Source organism: Coturnix japonica, chromosome 1, assembly GCF_054131305.1.
Source record: "Coturnix japonica strain WE chromosome 1, WE-NBRP24, whole genome shotgun sequence".
Classification (NCBI taxonomy): Eukaryota; Metazoa; Chordata; class Aves; order Galliformes; family Phasianidae; genus Coturnix; species Coturnix japonica.
Window position 1 is genome coordinate 35,363,176 of NC_140663.1, and position 16,041 is coordinate 35,379,216.

The 16,041-nt window shown below is 37.0% G+C and overlaps 1 protein-coding gene across 11 annotated transcripts in view; it reads left to right on the plus strand.

The window, feature by feature from the left end:
- SYT1 (synaptotagmin 1) overlaps positions 1-16,041 on the plus strand; it is a 354,401-nt gene that overhangs the window by 271,730 nt on the left and 66,630 nt on the right. For 7 of the 11 annotated variants that reach the window (XM_085537503.1, XM_085537506.1, XM_085537519.1 and 4 more), the window contains 3 exons: positions 7,313-7,435; positions 9,700-9,867; positions 12,983-13,150. In XM_085537503.1, the coding sequence (XP_085393629.1) occupies positions 7,313-7,435; positions 9,700-9,867; positions 12,983-13,150 (459 nt within the window). The remainder of the gene's footprint in view (positions 1-7,312; positions 7,436-9,699; positions 9,868-12,982; positions 13,151-16,041) is intronic. The other 4 variants (XM_085537549.1, XM_085537555.1, XM_015857161.3 and 1 more) reach the window with 1 other exon arrangement.

Genomic DNA, 16,041 nt, shown 5'->3' on the forward strand with positions numbered 1-16,041 from the left:
GAATGTAAGCGTTGGTACAGCAGAATTCTTGCTTAAGCTCGGCCTATGGGCTGAGGAAAGGAATAATCATTTCAGTCATGAACAGTGGCACTGAAAAATTACTAAAATTTACCTCTGTTGCTTGGAGAGTAGTTGCTGTGGTCATCCGAACCTTTTATTAGATCACAAAGCATTTTTGGAGAAGGAGATTTAATATCTCAGTCATTCCTCATTGCATCGAGCTGAAACACTGCCACTAGTGAAACTTTTTTGTTTTACAATGGACGCGTCTGCTAAATGAAACAGAGGACCTGGGATCAGGTATATGTGCTATACCCTGCAATATACAGAGTGTACTTCTAACTTGCTGTGGCATTCAGTCACTCGTGAATTTCTTTGGATCTTTGTTTTTCATTTATGTAGGCCTTCCTTTTCCACTGGGGCTATGTACTAACTTCATCACAATATTATGGTTAGTTTTCATGTATTCATCTCAGAAGCCAACTGTTCCAGATGCATAAAACTTCTTAGGAAAAATGTGAAAGCAACATGTTTATGAAGATGCAATGTTATATATGACTACATTCTACAAGATTTTCTGCAAAATTCATATTTAGCATATGTTAATATTAGACTTCATAGCCTTGGAACTATGAAAGCAATATCTATGAGCCACACATGGCTGGGGTTATTTGCATTCCTATCTATTCCTGTCAGCCACTCCCAAGAAGACAGAGGAGCCTGCTATGTGTGGTTCCTGCATTTCTTTTTCCCCGGTTTCAAAAATATTTTTCCTATAAAATAACTACTGTTACTTTTATTGTAACCTATTCTACCTGTTAAGGATGAAATGAAGATGTAGACTTACATGTCTTGTTTCTGTACTGAAGGTCTTACCACAGGAATCTTCTATAGTCAAGTTTATTTCTTGCATTCTTTTGATTAACAGGCCAGGTTTTGAATTGTTTATTCAAGACCAGAGTCTGCAGGTTCCTAATGAGTTGTGTCTAGGAGGTATGCAATTATTCCATAAATTAAGTGATTTGAATCACACTCTGAAGACATTCACGTACACTCACTGATTATGTGGAAAGCTGAGCTCCTGCACTAAGTGCCTGAAGTTATTGGAAATGAGTAACTTACAACAGGAACAGCAGTTCATATTAATGAGATATGAACTTCAAAACCTACTGGGAATATTTATTTGTTTTATTTTTAAGCAAAGGCTTGTATTCTTTACAAACACAAAAGTAGATAATGTATATGAACTGTAGAATAACCTTGAGGTATGAGAATATCAGATACTTGATAAGGTTCTGTTTAAAGGATGGTCAAGTCTTATCTCTTTTCATGTAAAGAAGCCAAAAGGACAATTCTTGGCCAACTTTTTTTTCTTCTTTATATCAGTGTAGCACCCAATAAATCATGTCCAGTTATATTTAGATTAATTTGCATTGTTAAATAGATGTAGCACTAATTACATACTATGACAAATTTTAAACAGAAATAAATTTAGTACTCAGAGTGGTCCTCCCATGTCCAGGAGGCAGCTCTATCCCAAAGCATGCTTCCATCTGGCCGTCTGCCATTCATTTGGGAAGGATGGGGAACAATTGATTGAGCAGCATGCACTGGCCAAGCAGCCTAAATCTGCCTCCTACTCACAGCCTGCTACTTAGCACAACAAACCATTGCCATATGGGAAGTGGGGGCAGAACATGCTAGCTTACTTGCAAGAGCACTTGCATCTTTTTGTTCATGCACATGGGCCCTGTGGTCAATGCACAGCCATGATCCACAGGGTGAGCTTCCAGAACAGATCGCCGGGTTGAGACTGACACTGTCTGAATCTTTTTTCTGCAAATAAACACTGGCAACAAGAAAAAAAAAAAATAAATGTTAATATGAGGAGTTAAAAGTTCCAACTTGAATCTACGTGTCTGTATTTTAAATTTGCTACATCCCTCTACAGTATTTCTGTACTCCAACAATTCAGTGAGCTCTTAAGCTGAATATGATGGCCTCATGTCAGAGAGATCCTAAAGAAAGCAAGCCTTTAAATTATCCAGCAGACTATTTAAAACCTGGATAACAAGCAAGGAAGTAGTGTCAGGGCATCTCATGCTGGACGCAGCAGGGTCATTCTGTGCACCAGTGTGGTCCACCGCTGGTGAGTGAGGCCAACAGTCTTACAGCAGTAATGGCAAAGTCAATTTCACAGAGGCCAAAACCTGGCTCAGCTACTGGAAACCCATGCACAACATGCTCTTTAAATTAATTCATGGAGAGAAAGCAGATGCTGAAAGAATGAAATGTTGCCTTTCCTTCTGGGGGATTCTGGTAGAAAATGTGTTATAATTGCAGTCTTTTCTGTTTTGTGATAGGGAATAAGCTAGGAATTTTTAAAGGCTTTTCTTTTCCCCCAGGATAAAAATTGGCCACATCAGAACTGTGGTGTACTCATTCTTTACAATGTGAAAGAAATTGATAAGAAACGCACCACCATTAGGTGCAGCCACTCCTAAGTATGGACATCAATAGGAGGAAAAATTGCCTTTCTGATAAATTCATTGTTGGACATGGCACAGAACATTCTCGCTACAAAATAATACTGTTTTCTTCCATTCAGCTCAGCAGGCATTGCACAAGCCTGAGGACTGGACATCACTCACATGTTAAAAAAACCTCCATCACCACGTGAACAAGAAGACTGATTGACAGGGCAGGTGTAGAAGGAAATCAGACTGCAGCGTGCACCGTGGTGAAATAACCTTGCAGGCTGCAGTCAACGTTATGTTTTCCTTCCTAACATGTCTCCTTCTTGCTTACTGGTGACTTTTTTCCTTACAACTGAGGCCATAGGTCATCCCATGAATGGAATTAACCGTTAAACACTGCTAATGAAAATCTTTCTGTACCTACAACAGTTAAAGACTCTCTGCTTGCAGTCCAAGATAAATTGTGAAGTGAGCATTAACAGACACAAAGATAACTGAGACCAGAATCAAGGAGCAAAGTGCACCTTCTTGGGTCTTTTCATCCTCACAGTGACGCAGATGACATCGTGACCTCTGTCTCGCTTTGCAGGAGGCTGTGAAGTACACTTTGGGGAGACTAAGTAAAACTTTGGGAAGATTAAGTAAAGAGATACATGGAGCTGTTTTAATCCCATATGGATCATGCTTTGTGGTAGATAGCTGTGGTGAAACCCTATTGACAGGGTGTGGGTCCACTGGTGGAGCTGAGCTGGAAGAAAAGGATGTTTGCAGCACCAGAAGGGCAGCATCAGTGCCAAGTCGCTTTTGCTGCCTGCTGCAGTAAAGCAGGGAACAAACCCAAGAAATGCAAGAACCCAGTGCAGGGCATGGAGTCTGCAGAACTGCAATCACGGGCACTGCTTTGGGTTTTCTTTCCATTTTTTTTTATGCAAAGGATGAAACTACCAAAAAAATAAAATAAAAATTGAAAACGAAGCATTTTCTTTATAAACCCAGAAGAGGAGACTGTAAAGCCACCCTTAATTATGTTACAGAGGCGGAGAAAGAACCAGTAAATTGAACTGTGGATCTCTGCTGTAATTTAGCTTTATTTGTTGTAGAAGCCACTGCAGAGTAGATGAGTTTAGGAACAATTGACTAAGCATGGCACAGAAAAGAAAATCCTAATGGCATATGTAAATTTATGTCTGTACCCTTGGTTCAGACAAGTTACAGCTCATTCAAATAAGGATTAAAGGAGGGGTTGCTAAAAGAATTCGTTTTCCAGCTCTAAGGAAACATATTGTGTACTGTGTGGCTCTGTTACAGCCCCTGGCACAACAGAACTTCAGAACTTTTTTCACTTGCTGACTTCATTACATGTGAATATGTCACCTTGTAATGGTTGTATTAGACTAACCCTTTTTTTTTTTCTTTCTTTTTTTTCTTTCTTTTTTTTTTTTTTTCCGAGCATTCTTACGTACATATAAGCATATGTTTATCAAACATACATGTGTGAGAAGATATAGACATTGCTTTGCAGTTTATTTCTGTATGTCCACCTGGGTAAACTTCTTGGTCTTCCGTAATTAGAAAAAATAAATGCTTTTCAGCATGATGAAATAATAGATTTCTTTGCTGCATATTTCACAGGAAAAGTAGTACAGATGTCTTAGAATTAAAAGAATATTTAGAAACCAAAGAGGCTTATATTTCTCTGCACTGTAATTCAGGCTTTCTGATCACAGTCATATCTGCTGAAGTGGCTTGAGCTGTAAGTTAGTTTAAAAATATTTTACTTATTTTAAAACCAATAAAATACAGCTTCTTATATTAATTGATGGTAGCAATACAGCAATAAGAACCAGCATAGTGTGATGTTGTGCACTCTAAATTGAAGGTTGCAGTGCTATTCCATTATTGATCTTTCAGAAAATCTCAATACAAAATGAAAATCTCTGTGGGATGTTTCATATACTTTGAAGCAATTCAATTCCTCTTCCTCTTTGAAACACAGCAGCAGCACCACACATGAGAAAATTCTGTGCTTCCCTTGACCCATCTTTTAAAAGCATTGTCCTCTAATCTGAAAGCAAATTCCTCTCCTGAACTTAAAATCTGTTATGCGCTGACAGCTTTGGAAGTAACCATTTGTCATTTCTCTCCTCCTCCCCCCACTCCTAAACCTTGGACAAATCTGAACGCCATCTCATTCTTAGTGTTTCTTAGTTCTTCAGTGTTTCTGAGTCAAGGTCAAGAAGAATAATATAGCTACTTGGCTGATGTGAGTAACATGAAACATTTTCCCTCTCTCCTGGGAAATAGCTTTCACCTTCCAATAGGACTCTCATAACCTATGGAGAAAAGTTTACCAATCATGCAGTGTTTTGTCCCTGCACTTCAACACTCCCTTGCAAGAGTTATAAGAAGTCCTTAGCCTCCCTTTGTATTTTCTGAGGACATAGTTAGAATTTTTTCATAATATGAGAGAATATGGATACGTAACTTTTGCCTTGTTGCAATAGTTACAGATGCCTCATAGCTGGAAAAGATCACAGAAGGTTCCCTTTGCAGTCTCCATTTTCTTCCCAAGGAATGGCTGCAGGATCGTTCTGCTCAAACCAAATCCAAGTCAAAAGTAGGTGTAATAGCAGAAAGGACATTGCTTATCCTAGAATCAGGGATATCCTGGAGCTGTTTATCACTCTTCTATCACACAGTCCTCTGCTAGGGCAATACTGAGATGATTCAGTGGGTCTTGGAGTTCACATCCCGTTATGAGTCAATGCTTCATGATGTCTCCAGGCTCTGATCAATGTGATCGCTTCACTTGGACTGAGTCACATTTTTATATTTTTTTTCTTTAATTTGTGATTACAGAATCTCGAGATTGTTTTTATTACCTGTGAAAGCAAGGTGTTTGGTATAATCATGTCACTCCATACTCTGAAATTCCCAACTATGGTCCTGGCTTTGCTCCAACATTATCTTCTTGCTGCGTTTGTTGTTGTGCCAACACAAACATTGTGCCATGGCCAGGGAACTCAGCTCTGCAACTAAAGTATCTCAGAATACCATTAGGTAGTCCAGTCCTTCCAAACAAAAATGGTTTAGTTTCGAAAGAATTATTTTTCCAACATTAGGGTTGATTCTCATCCACTGTCAACTTTTCCCACTGATCGCAACATCATGGTATGCTGTAATTTGTGCTCCTACTAAAGAGTCCATCATTCACTAACATTCAGATATTTAACACAGCTCCTCAGCTTGCATCAATCAATCTTGCTGCATTGATTTCAGCTGAGTTGTGCCAGCTGAATTGCTAGCTTTTTTTCAAAAAGTAGAAAAATAATTGCTTAATACTATACAGTTTTCAGCCTGACCTTTTGAATTTTAAATCTGGCTTCTGAAAAATAACATTTTCTACTTCAGAGATCAATCTTTCCTCTTACCACACCCACGCCACTATTGCGTGGCCCCCGCTTCCTTCATGGCTGAGTGAGAATGTTAATGCTTTTCTGCAGTTTTTATTTTGTTTTCACAAACTGCCATCAGCAGCAGGTATTGCTTCTTCCCGGCCTCACTGTCTTTTCAGCTATAGAGCTCCAGCTGCAACCTATTGCATATAAATGCTGTGGATTTCTTCAGACCACATCACATTGTGGGGAAAAAAGAAAAAAGAAAAAAAAAAAAAGAACAAAATAAAACAGATCAAATCTTATTATTGCACTCAATAGTCTGTTCGTGAAGGCAGAACCTCCATTTGGAAAAGACTTCATCTAGACAGGGCCCTTATAGATAAACATTTTCTATACCGTCATGTACAGAACAGAATTCTGGCTGAGTGCTTTCAGTATTGTTTCCTTGCATTAACAATCTAAATTTTATTTTCACATTTTCCACAGTTATTCCTCATCACTTGACGATTTGCCATTCTTAAACGGTATAAAACTGCATATACAGGTGTAGTTTGTATGGTTTAATAGTTGTATAAATTCCCCTTTTCATAATGCAAATACTTCTGCTTTCTGGTACAGCAAAAAAAAAAAAAAAAAGAAAAAGAAAAGATGACATTATTTAGTATTTTCACTGTGTAAATGCTGCCTCCTTTGAAAATAGCAGGTTTTATATAATAGTCAGAACTGTAAGCAGTTCAGTATTTCTTTATTTTTTTTATTTTTTCCAAGCAAACTACAATCAGTTTTCAATCAATTTGGTTCAGCTATGCTTTACAGGAAGAATGAATAAAAAGGAAACTGGTCTCGGGAGGGAGGGAAAAGGAAAAACATGCATTTGCTAATGGCATGGTGATACCTTTGCTTCCATATTCATTCTAAATAAACATGAAAAATGTTTGGCTTATGATTGTAGGAAGAACTCATCCACAACACATGCTCTTTATCATAGTAATCCTACAGAAGCGTGTTGCCAATTGCAAGTGATTCACAGCATGCACAATCAGGTTTCACATTGCCAAGATATCCTTAAGTTGAATGAATGCGTGACTTTGCTTATTTAATAGCATGTTTGCCTCCTTGTGCCTCTTTAAGAGAAGGTGTGAGCCCAGAACAATTCTTTGGTATGAAGCTGATATTTTCTTTCTACTTTCAGGTTTTATGACAGTTGTTGCTTGTAATATTCCAAGAAGCTTTCTTCCTACTTCCATTGCTTGCTTGCTGATTTACTACATATTGAGCAACATAAATAGTATAAATACATATATGTAAACTGCATATTTGGATTCGGCCGTCATGCTTGCTTTTAATAGCTTCAAAATAGATTTGAGGACAGTGCCTGATTTAAACTACTACTTAGGAGTTAACCTTATTTATTCCTTCTACGTTCCTTCTTTGTAGGCTCTCAAGGATGATGATGCTGAGACTGGGCTGACCGATGGGGAAGAGAAAGAAGAACCAAAAGAAGTGGAGAAACTAGGGAAAATCCAATATTCTTTGGATTATGACTTCCAGAACAATCAGGTTTGAAACAACCAACCTGTAACATTTCAGTTCTCTGTGTGCAAGGGGAGAATGAATTTATACCTGTAGGTACAGCAGAATTTTCTGAAATCCTAGCTCAGTAAAGGAAGAATGTAAGACTGTAGATGCATGACAGAAGTACTACTAAATTAGTGTTCGGAGTACCCTTAATTCATAACATTAATAAAAATTGAGGACAGTTTTATCTAATTATTATTAATAGTGTATTGAAGGGTCACCGGTCAATATCAGGCCACATTATACTATGAAGATTACATATGAACAACAAAAGATAGCTTCTGCCTCTGGGAATTTAAAACTTAAGCAAAGAAAAGACTTGAGGAAAAAGAGAGGGACGTAAAAGTGAGGTGATTCATCAGTAGATGTTTTAACAAGTTCGTAAAATTACCAGAAGTACCCTTCTCTCACTACTTCATGTCCACTTTGCCTTATTAACTTTTTATCTCAAATTCTGTTGTTCTACATGAAAGTACACATTTATGGTAGAGGAAATTTAGTTAGGAAATGAAAAGCAATTAAGTTCTGTCCCCTACAGAATAGGAAAGCTGTACAGGAAGAATCTCCAGTCAAAAGCTGATTTTGAGAACTGTGTTTTATGAAAGGATACATGATAGGAAAGCTACAAATCCATGGATGCATGTAGTGTTTAATTAACATAGTAAATTCTCAAGGTATGGATTCCTGTTTTATTTTGCTCTTCTATAACATGCTGCACTTTGGAATTTATTGGAGGATAGATGATTTAGAAGAGTGGAAAAGTTGATTTAAATTCATAGAGAGAACAGTATAGGTTTGGTACTGCTTGAAACTGAAAACCAAAATTGAGGTTATTAATTTGTTGCTGGGTTAAAACTGAACGGAAGATAATTAACATACTTCCTAGAGCATGATGCCTCTGTTTTAGAGAGACAGATTTTAGTAGGGAATTGAATTGTTTTTCCAATCTGTTAACTACGTACCATAGATCTGTTTTTCACTCTTTGATGCTAATGACTTAACCTATCCATGTATTTATGAAATACGCATTTAGAATACGAATGTGAGAGAAGAGGATCGGTTCTCTACTTATGACTAAATTCAATGATCCACGGGTCTTTTGAGGTCCATACTTTGGAAATCATGTAGGCCACATTGTGGATTTAAAGTTGGAAAAAATAGAAGCCAGAAGCTGCTTTCCTTCTTTGACTATAATGTCCTTTATTACATTTGTTAGATCTTCTGTTTCCAATTTTAAGCAGTTCATCCGTGAGAGGGGCCAATATGTTGTCACAGAAGAACTGATATAGAAGAAAGTATTCTCCCAGCTCCTAATCACTAGTGTCTAGATTGACCTTGAAGAGTCACTTGAATATTTACTTTAGTTTCATGTCCAGGAAATAAGAATGAAAAGTATTTTCTTTCTCTTAACTTCACTATGCTGATGCAGCCCAGTGTAGGCTGGGATGTCTAGACAACATATCATATGACTTCATCTGTTACACTAAAAAATGGCTGTGGCATTTACATGTTTCAAATGTGCTTAAATCCTATTTTAAAAATGTGTTAAAAGATTTAAAATACTAGCTTTTATGTCTTACAATGAGATTAAGAATTGTCATTAGGACGTAGTTAACAACTATCAGTTTTCATGGGATTTAATTTTGAAAATGTTTTCCCTAGATTACTGCCTAAATCAACATATATACACAGCAAGACAAATTAAATATAAGGAAGACTGCAAAACCCATTTGTTTTCAGTCAAGCTCTACCTTAAATTTGCTTTTTATATATTACCTTTTTATGCTTTGAGGGGAAAGGTTAAGTGTTGGTGATTTAGAACACAAATTCTGTAGTCAAAATTAGACATTCTTGATTGTTTAATGATGCGATTTCTATTCATGGTGCCCAGCATAGAAAAATAATGCATAAGAGGCAATAGCAATTGAAAGTTATTTGATTGCAGTCTTTAAAAAGATGAAGTCTGTATTTATCCGTAATCAGCTGGCCTTTGAAAACCTCTTTTCCACTTAAAAACAGCTTTTGTACTGTCTGCATCTGCCATAATTGGTTTTCAAAAGTCTGTAGTGTTGCTTCGTTTGCCTTCCTTGAAGGTCAGGGGGGAACTGTTTTTCATAGCCCAGAAATAGAGTGTGGATGTGTACTTCTCCATTACAGGGTGAGTTTTTTTAGTTGCTTGGGTGTTTGTTTGTTTTTTAATTAACATCCCTTTGAAATTTCATTCTGCTCTTTTTCTGTCTTTTCAGCTTCTGGTTGGAATTATTCAGGCAGCTGAGCTACCTGCATTAGATATGGGTGGTACATCTGATCCCTACGTGAAAGTGTTCCTGCTGCCTGATAAGAAGAAGAAATATGAGACAAAAGTCCACAGGAAGACCCTTAACCCTGTCTTCAATGAGCAATTTACGTTCAAGGTATTATTTTTATATATAATTATTGAAACATTTTTATTTAGTCACTATGTTTATTTAGTCACATACTGGAGTTAGATAACCTAGATAATTGGTAACTGCAGCATAGCATAGTGATTTTCCCTGTTTTTCCTCTGCTATTCAATCTTATGATGAAAATGATGTAACACAAGGACAGATCTCAGCAAGTGTAAAAGGCACAGTTTGATATTAGGCAATTCAGTTATCCTGAGTTATGGCAATCTGATCCATATTTTATGGCTGGATTAAACTTACCAGTAAGCAGGAAAATAGTGCCACTTCGACAAATGTCAGGTGAATTTCACTAAACTAGCATTTGCTTTAAATATCTCTGTAGCCTGATTTATGAATTTCAGTATACCATTTCTTTTTGCCTCAAAAATAAATAAATTAAAACTCAAGGAAGGTAAATGAATGAAGGAATATATGGCAGATTAATCTTAATAGACTTTGTCATAGCTATTCTTTACCATGCTATTTTACACGAGTTGAAATCACGTCTTGGCTTAATAATATGTTCATTAAATAAATGTAGCTAACCCCTACATTGTAATGTTTAAATTGTTCCAGTGGTTCCCCTCAATTGTGTCTTTCTAAAACTGTAGCCATATCCATACTCCAGTTAAATAAAATAAAGGAATACTATTCAGTATGTTTCAAAGTGCTTCTCCTAATATACATTCCTCTGCTGTTACTGGAGGCCTTTCTGTCTTATAACGACAGCCACAGATTGAAAACAGGAACAGTGAAAGACTCAGGCTATGTAATCATTCAATGAGAAAGACATCCCTGGAGGCCAGAACTACTACTGCATATATAAGCTTATGTTTTCCCTTGAAGATGTTCATAATCTTTTGTGGGGAGTTATTTTTTTCCTGAGCTTTCCTAAGAGACTATTTAAAAGAAAACAGTGTTATAAATTACAGATTCCCATGCAGCTCACAAAAGAAAAGAAAGAATCAATAACGCTGTCGTCTAAAATGAAGACACAAAATATAAATCAGAGCATCCACTCCTGAACTATAAAGTCCACTCGTTTCATGTCACATCATAATATGCAAATATTATTCCACAGAAAAAATGTTTGTTTTTCAAGCAAGACATGACAGAAATGTTTAGGTGCTTATCAATATGTTGCTGATCATTCCCTGTGTAATGTGGTCTGTACTCGAGAGAAAACTCATGGAGCCTGCCAAGTACTATCATTGTACTGAGACTACAGTAAAAGAAAACAAGTGACCATTTAAATAGTGCTGCAAATTTAATAAGTAATTTCCCTGGGAAATACCAATGGTATCACAATTAAAGAGTGCAAGTGTTCACCAGGCTGCAGCAGTACGAAGTATATACATGCACTGAGCTGCTGAAAGGAAGCAGAAATCCGGGCTGGACTGCACCAGAAGTATTCCTCCTCAGTTCCATGATGGTGATTAAATGATCCCTACAGAAAGGTTCCTGCACCACACTGAAGGCAGGAACAAGGTTCCTGTCTGGGAGGGTGATGTGTCTGTGCTGGACAAAAGCTCCTCTGTGTGTCCTTTAGTGAGGTCTCATCTGCACTCCGAGGCTGTCTCCCTGAGCACAACAGAAGGCAGGGAGCAGGAGCAGTCCTTTACAAGAGCTGGAAGCACTTGTGGGCTAAGACTTGTGGGCAAGAGCTGGAAGCTGTGGGCTAAGACTGCTGTAGGGATAATGAATGGAGGAAGCTCTGCTACTAGATCTTCTTTAAAAATGAAGGTAGCTAACATAAGTTTTATTGAGGTCAAGTTAATGATGAAAAATACATAGCAGTAAATGTAGCCTTCTCCTGCATTTCAAATGACCAGGATCCATTAGGTGCAATTGTAAACTGATGGAGAAGGGAGCTTTAGAACATTTTTCTTCTCCTGTCTTTGGTGCTGCATAAAAATAAAAGTGAAATTTTCCAGAATTTTGCCTTCCACCTACATTTGCCTTCTATTGCTTTTTAGGAGCTATAAATGATTTACAGAATCAAAACAGCTTTTGCAGTAGTATTTGTGTACTTTTACTATAATGCACAGCCCTGTACCCAGTGAAATTATTGTACTCAGTAATGGAAGCTGGAGCTGGCTCTCAACTTGAAAAGCTTCTTAAATGTCAGGAAAAAAATAAACTACTAGCATTATTAGGTAGCATTTTAAAGGACAAGTGGATGCCAAACAAACAACAAAAGACAACAATCCTATGGTTTAAGCAGACCAGAATATACAGCAGTTAACAAGGCCAGCAACAGCGCTATGCTTTCAGTTCTCTTTTTATATAGACAATTAATAGAGGAATGTTTACTGAAGCCCATAGAAACCATTAATACTTGCAGAATATGTTCAAATTGACCACGTGTTCAGTGTAAGTGCAAGGGATTCCTAAATTAGAGTTTTGTAGACAGCCACTCAAGTATAGCTTACCTGAACTGCACATCTTCATCTGAATATTAAAAATGTGGCTCATAAACTTTCAAACCCACAGCATCTGTCTGAAACACATCAGAACAGCTGGAGAATTAGATAGAAATTGGCCTACTACCACACAGTTTCTTACTGTGCACTGTGATTTACAGGTACCTTAGTGTCTGCAGTGTGCAAGGTATCATAATGAAAAATATGCTGTGGTAAGTAATAGGTAGTGGTACCGTATGAAAACTATTTAGTGTCTAATTACTTTGTGTCAGATACAGCAAGCCAGTTCTGTTTTTTCATCAGTCTGGGAGCTACCCATTTCTGAGTGATGACAGTTGATTTATAGGGGAAAAGACACCATTGTGTGAAAAGTTCATGTGTCTTCAGTGCAAATAATTGGGCTTCCTGTTGCAGTTTCATCACCCACAATATAATTTGAAGTAGAATGAGAAAACCCTGTAGAGTGATGAGTGAGCTGCCAGGTTGTTCTATTGAGTGCCATAGACTGGTCTCGAAAAATACTGCATTTGGTGACTCTGAAACAAATACACCTCATAATTTTCTCTGCTTTTCAATTTACCTGAGATGACAGCTGATAAACTAAAGAAATAGATTTGCATTGTAGTGAACTGATCTTTATTGTCAGAGATACTGAGTTTGTCATTTTCTCTTCTTTACAGGTGCCATACTCTGAGCTGGGTGGAAAAACTCTAGTGATGGCAGTTTATGACTTTGATCGCTTCTCCAAACATGATATTATTGGTGAATATAAGGTTGCGATGAACACAGTGGACTTTGGCCATGTGACCGAGGAATGGAGGGACTTGCAAAGCGCAGAGAAAGAAGAGGTAATAAAAATAATCTGCTTTTTTTCAGGACACTTTTATTCTCAGCTGGAGAAACATTCAAACTAGCAACATTATTTTTGCCATGACAGTTCCCATCTGTTATCAGCATTTCTCAGACTTCACCTGATAAATTTTGATAAGCATCTTTTCCAATACTCACTGAAAAGATGCATTCTCCTCTGCTAATCCTATTTTCAATCTTTCTGATACTTTATGCAGCATATTAAGGGAAGTTTTTATGAGTTTAACTTTTTCTTGGGTTGTTGTACTTAGGGCACGTGGAATTTGTATTTTAATTATAAGAATAATAGCACTTCGGCTTTTCTGTGGCCCTAAATTCTGAATGTATTCATCTCATAGCATCTTACTGTGCACTGAAATAATGGTAGGTTTTCATTTAAATAATTAAAAAAATTATTGAACTGCTATGTGATAGAATCCATTGAGTAGAATTGTGGATTTAACAAAGACCTTGGAATGAATGGCATCTCACTCAAATATTAATCACCTTTTATTTCTTTCCTCTCTGTGCCAACATACAGTACGTTCATTATTTAGGAGGTCCAACATGTACACAAGGCACATTTTGGACCATTTCACCATTCAGTTGTGCATTCTGAGAGGTTTGTTGTACTGGCACATACACCTTTTATTATAAAACTATTTTGTACTCAGATTTTTATTGTTTTTTGTTCTGATTGCCCACTCATTCTAATAAGAGTGCACAGCATGCTTCAATTCTCTGGTGAGAGAAGAAAGAATCTGAATCTGAGTTCCTCATTGTATGATATAGCTAACAAGCTGTTCTGGATTCAAACCACAGTTTCTGTAATTGGAATGACAATATCTGAATGAAATCTTACTGTAATACAAGTGACAAAAAAAATGAATATTGAATTAAGACTATAAGTTATGGAAAACTGAGCAAATATATCGTGTTACCTTCTCAAAATTTCAAAAATGGTAGATTTCAGTCGTGCCATTTTGAGTGTTTGCTTTTAAAGATTTTTGAATGGATTTCTTCTGCTTACTGATTTAAAGCCACTGTTACACTGAGGCTATTCTGCATGGCATTGTTTCATTGTGGTAGTGTGTGGCTCTCTTATTACATATGACATTGGTAGCCATTCTTCCAATCTTAGAGATAAAGTTGAAATAGAAGTCTGGAAAGGAAATCTCTACCAAGAACCAAGAGAGTTACATCTGTCAGTGGTTTGGGGAGCTGTGTTGCACAGGAAATGTCATTCATATTTCCACATTTAACTACTGCCAAGTACCTCACCACCTTCAAAGTTCCAGCCTCTTTGCTCAGCAGCAAAGATCCCAAGCAAATTCTGATAGATTTTATGCAGTAATTAGCAAGAGGCAGAGAGGGCTGGGAGAGGTCCTTTTTTTAGCAACCTGTTATTGGTTGACACAGCAGACATTTCAGAATTCATAGCAGATATAGCTGTGAACAAGCAGTACTCTGGCTTCAGAATTACCCAATACAGTACTACACATACAAAGACTAATATGATTTACATAGGACAGACGTGTAGCAACTGAAACATGCACATGTCTTCGTAGTTATCATATGGCAACCTAGATTACTCATTTTAAGAAAACATGATACAAATTGAATTAAAACCCTAAGCAACTGGAGTTCATCCAAAATTGTGTGATAAATGAAATTCTATTACCACAAAAAAAGAAATCTTTTCCACATTTTATAGTTGCATAATGAGCTCATCTCTGAAAAGTGCAACTATATGTTATGTGCATTATTTGAAGAATAACATGATCTATTTCCTTTTTTGCCCTTGCAACGTATAGGTAGGTTTGTCAGTTCTTACCTACCGCTAATTAGAATTCTAAATATGCTGGTAATTAAGTATCAGATACCAAAATATCCTTAATATCCTGATTATGATGCCAAAATAAGATTTTTGCCAAAGCACATCAGTGGCAAATGCTAACAGTCACCTTGAAAGAACTGTATAGGTGGCATCAGTATAGGTGGCATGCAGTATAAAAATCTTATTTTCATTTCACTTGATGTAGAATTCAGTTGTTGACACCTTAGAATATACAATTTAATTAACTGTTATCACAGAAGGCAAAATCATTTTACGAGCTGTTACTTCTCTGTTTGCTCATAAAGTTCCACTGTACTTTCCATCTTTTTTTCTAAATGGGCTTGAAATTGATAGGAGAGGATGAAGGTTTAATGAAATATTTGAAGCTCTACTTCTCACAGTCCAGCCATTTGAATGCCATCTCTCTGATAGTCCCTTCTCTTCTGGAAAAGGTCTTATCAATATATTTATGTTGGTGAAGTGCTTGGAAGGTACAAGACTTCATATAAGCATTTGTTATGGCTGAGAGAAGGCTTTGTGAATACATGATGGTGATTTATCTAGTACTCCTTCAGTCTCCTGTGCCTGAGAGCACAGGAGGGAAGAGTGGTAGATACTGAAAGGTTAGTCACTTCTACCAAGTCTGACATATAATGGTTTGGGCACAGAGCATTAAAGAAATACATGACAGGAGTTTTCTCCTCTGTGTCATCTACCAGATATCACTACCATTAACTTTTTCTGAGTACAGACTGCACCCAGTATCTGTTATCACTCCGGTACAGAGGGCCAGTCAGAGCTCTTTGCTCATCGTAGTATGATTCATACTGAGAATCATCTCTCATATACTTAACTGATTTTGCTTTGGCCATTTTTGTTATATTGAAAACCTGTTGTAGCAAACATTCAAAAAAATTTTGGTAAGTAGGGGAAGGAAGAACAGAAACAATTCTTTCTTTTGAAAGCAGTTGAGAAACGAAATCCTTCCATAAGATCTTCAAGTTGACACTATCTACTATCAAGACTTCTGCAGACCTCTAATGACTGTCATCA